The following is a 4408-nucleotide window of genomic DNA, read 5'->3' on the forward strand; positions in this document are numbered from 1 at the left end:
GTGTGTGGGTGTGTGTGTGTGTCTGTGTGTGTGTGTCTGTGTGTGTATGTGTGTAGGTGTATGTGTAGTTGTATGTGGGTGTGTGTAGGTGTGTGTGTGTGGGTTTGTGTGTGGGTGTGTGTGTGTGTCTGTGTGTGTGTGTGTCTGTGTGTGTGTGTCTGTGGGTGTGTGTGTATGTGTAGTTGTATGTGGGTGTGTGTAGGTGTGTGTGTGTGTGTCTGTGTGTGTGTGTGTCTGTGTGTGTGTGTCTGTGGGTGTGTGTGTGTATGTGTAGTTGTATGTGGGTGTGTGTAGGTGTGTGGGTGTGTATGTGTCTGTGTGTTTCTCCACCCACCAACCCCCCCCACCACCCCCCCCCCTCCACTCTACACCCACCCCCCCCCACACTACACCCACCCACCACCACCCCCCCACTCTACACCCACCCACCACCTCTCGTTTCGCCGCACAGCCCCTCACGTGGGGGGCACGCTGCTCTACGTGGCGCCCGAGGTGCTGCTCGGACTGCGGGTCACGTGTGCGGCGGACACGTGGTCCCTGGGCTGCACCCTCGCCAAGATGGCCACGGGCAGGGAGCTGTTCATCTCCTTCGGACGCAGCGACCACCTGGCGTGCTGCATCGAGGTGGCACCCACCCAGCTACCCACTCACTCACCCACTCACTCACTCACTCACCCACTCACTCACCCACTCACTCACTCACTCACTCACCCACTCACTCACCCACTCACTCACTCACTCACCCACTCACTCACCCACTCACTCACTCACTCACCCACTCACTCACCTACTCACTCACTCACTCACCCACTCACTCACTCACTCACTCACCCACTCACTCACCCACTCACTCACTCACTCACCCACTCACTCACTCACTCACTCACTCACCCACTCACTCACCTACTCACTCACTCACTCACCCACTCACTCACTCACCTACTCACTCACTCACTCACCTACTCACTCACTCACCCACTCACTCACCTACTCACTCACTCACTCACCCACTCACTCACTCACTCACCTACTCACTCACCCACCCACTCAATCACTCACTCACTCACTCACCCACTCACTCACCCACTCACTCACTCACTCACTCACCCACTCACTCACCCACTCACTCACTCACTCACCCACTCACTCACCCACTCACTCACTCACTCACCCACTCACTCACCTACTCACTCACTCACTCACTCACCCACTCACTCACTCACTCACTCACCCACTCACTCACTCACCCACTCACTCACTCACTCACTCACCCACTCACTCACTCACTCACTCACTCACTCACCCACTCACTCACCTACTCACTCACTCACTCACTCACCCACTCACTCACTCACCTACTCACTCACTCACTCACCTACTCACTCACTCACCCACTCACTCACCTACTCACTCACTCACTCACCCACTCACTCACTCACTCACCTACTCACTCACCCACCCACTCAATCACTCACTCACCTACTCACTCACTCACTCACCCACTCACTCACCTACTCACTCACTCACCCACTCACCCACTCACTCACCTACTCACTCACTCACTCACTCACCTACTCACCTATCTACCTACCTACTCACTCACTCACCCACTCACTCACTCACTCACCTACTCACCTATCTACCTACCCACTCACTCACTCACCCACCCAGCTACCCACTCACTCACCCACTCACTCACCCACTCACTCACTCACCCACCCACTCACTCACCTACTCACCCACTCACTCACTCACTCACCTACTCACTCACCCACTCACCCACTCACTCACTCACTCACCTACTCACTCACCCACTCACTCACTCACTCACCCACTCACTCACTCACTCACTCACCCACTCACTCACCTACTCACTCACTCACTCACCCACTCACTCACCTACTCACCCACTCACCCACCCACCCACTCACTCACTCACTCACTCACCCACTCACTCACCTACTCACTCACTCACTCACTCACCCACTCACTCACTCACCCACTCAATCACTCACTCACCTACTCACTCACTCACCCACTCACTCACTCACCTACTCACTCACTCACTCACTCACCCACTCACTCACTCACTCACTCACCCACTCACTCACTCACTCACTCACTCACCCACTCACTCACCTACTCACTCACTCACTCACTCACTCACTCACTCACCTTACTCACCACTCAGCTACCCACTCACTCACCCACGCACTCACCCACTCACTCACACTCACTCACTCACTCACTCACTCACCTACTCACTCACTCACCCACTCACTCACCTACTCACTCACTCACTCACCCCACGTCACTCACTCACTCACCACTCACTCACCCACTCACTCACTCACTCACCTACTCACTCACTCACCCCACCACTCACCTACACCTCACTCACCTCACTCACCCACTCACTCACCACTCACTCACACACTCACCTACTCACCTATCACTACCACTCACTCACTCACCCACCACTCCACTCACCCTACACTCACCTCACTACACACACCACTCACTCACTCACCACACCACAGCTACCCACTCACTCACCCACTCACTCACCCACTCACTCACTCACCCACCCACTCACTCACCTACTCACCCACTCACTCACTCACTCACCTACTCACTCACCCACTCACCCACTCACTCACTCACTCACCTACTCACTCACCCACTCACTCACTCACCCACTCACTCACTCACTCACCCACTCACTCACCTACTCACTCACTCACTCACCCACTCACTCACCTACTCACCACTCACCCACCCACCCACTCACTCACTCACTCACTCACCCACTCACTCACCTACTCACTCACTCACTCACTCACTCACTCACTCACTCACTCACTCACCCACTCACTCACTCACCCACTCAATCACTCACTCACCTACTCACTCACTCACCCACTCACTCACTCACCTACTCACTCACTCACTCACCCACTCACTCACTCACTCACTCACCCACTCACTCACTCACTCACTCACTCACCCACTCACTCACCTACTCACTCACTCACTCACCACTCACTCACTCACCCACTCATTTACTCACCCACCCAGCTACCCACTCACTCACCCACTCACTCACCCACTCACTCACTCACTCACCTACTCACTCACTCACTCACCCACTCACTCACTCACCTCACTCACCTACTCACTCACCTACTCACTCACTCACTCACCTACTCACTCACTCACTCACTCACCACTCACTCACTCACCCACCCACTCACTCACCACCACCCACTCACTCACTCACTCACTCACCCACTCACTCACTCACTCACTCACCTCACCTACTCACTCACCCACTCACCCACCCACCTCACTCACCACACTCACCTCACTCACTCACCCACTCACTCACTCACCTACTCACCCACTCACTCACCCACCCACTCACTCACTCACCTACTCACTCACCCACATCACTCACTCACTCACTCACTACCCACTCACTCACTCACCCACCCAGCTACCCACTCACTCACCCACTCACCACCACTCACTCACTCACTCACCCCACTCACTCACCTACTCACCCACTCACTCACCCACCCACTCACTCACTCACTCACCTACTCACTCACTCACTCACCCACTCACTCACTCACTCACCCCACTCACTCACTCACTCACCCACCCACCCACTCACATCACCCACCCACTCACTCACTCACATCACTCACCCCACTCACTCACTCACTCACTCACCCACTCATTCACTCACTCACTTCTACCCACTCACTCACTCACCCACCCAGCTACCCACTCACTCACCCACTCACTCACCCACTCACTCACTCACCCACCCAGCTACCCACTCACTCACCCACCCACCCACTCACTAACTCACTCACCCACCCACTCACTCACTCACTCACCCACCCACCCACTCACTCACTCACTCACTCACCCCACCCACCCACTCACATCACTCACCCACCCACTCACCCACTCACCTACTCACTCACTCACTCACCTACTCACCTATCTACCTACCTACTCACTCACTCACCCACCCACTCACTCACTCACTCACCTACTCACCTACTCACTCACCTCACTCACCTACTCACTCACTCACCCACTCACTCACTCACTCACCCACTCACCTACTCACTCACTCACTCACCCACCCACTCACTCACTCACCCACCCCACTCACCTACTCACTCACTCACTCACCTACTCACCTATCTACCTACCTACTCACTCACTCACCCACCCACTCACTCACCCACCCAGCTACCCACTCACATCACTCACCCACCCACTCACCCACTCACCTACTCACTCACTCACTCACCTACTCACCTATCTACCTACCTACTCACTCACTCACCCACCCACTCACTCACTCACTCACCTACTCACCTACTCACTC

At 55.3% G+C, this 4408-nt stretch overlaps 1 protein-coding gene across 1 annotated transcript in view; it reads left to right on the forward strand.

Annotated features, from left to right (window-relative positions):
- The window catches only part of LOC144953422 (dual specificity tyrosine-phosphorylation-regulated kinase 2-like), a 53611-nt gene that overhangs the window by 46524 nt on the left and 2679 nt on the right, over nucleotides 1-4408 (forward strand). The window contains exon 8 of the mRNA XM_078883999.1: nucleotides 452-624. Within this exon, the coding sequence (XP_078740125.1) occupies nucleotides 452-624 (173 nt within the window). The remainder of the gene's footprint in view (nucleotides 1-451; nucleotides 625-4408) is intronic.

This window comes from Lampetra fluviatilis, chromosome 76, assembly GCF_964198595.1.
Source record: "Lampetra fluviatilis chromosome 76, kcLamFluv1.1, whole genome shotgun sequence".
NCBI lineage: Eukaryota > Metazoa > Chordata > Hyperoartia > Petromyzontiformes > Petromyzontidae > Lampetra > Lampetra fluviatilis.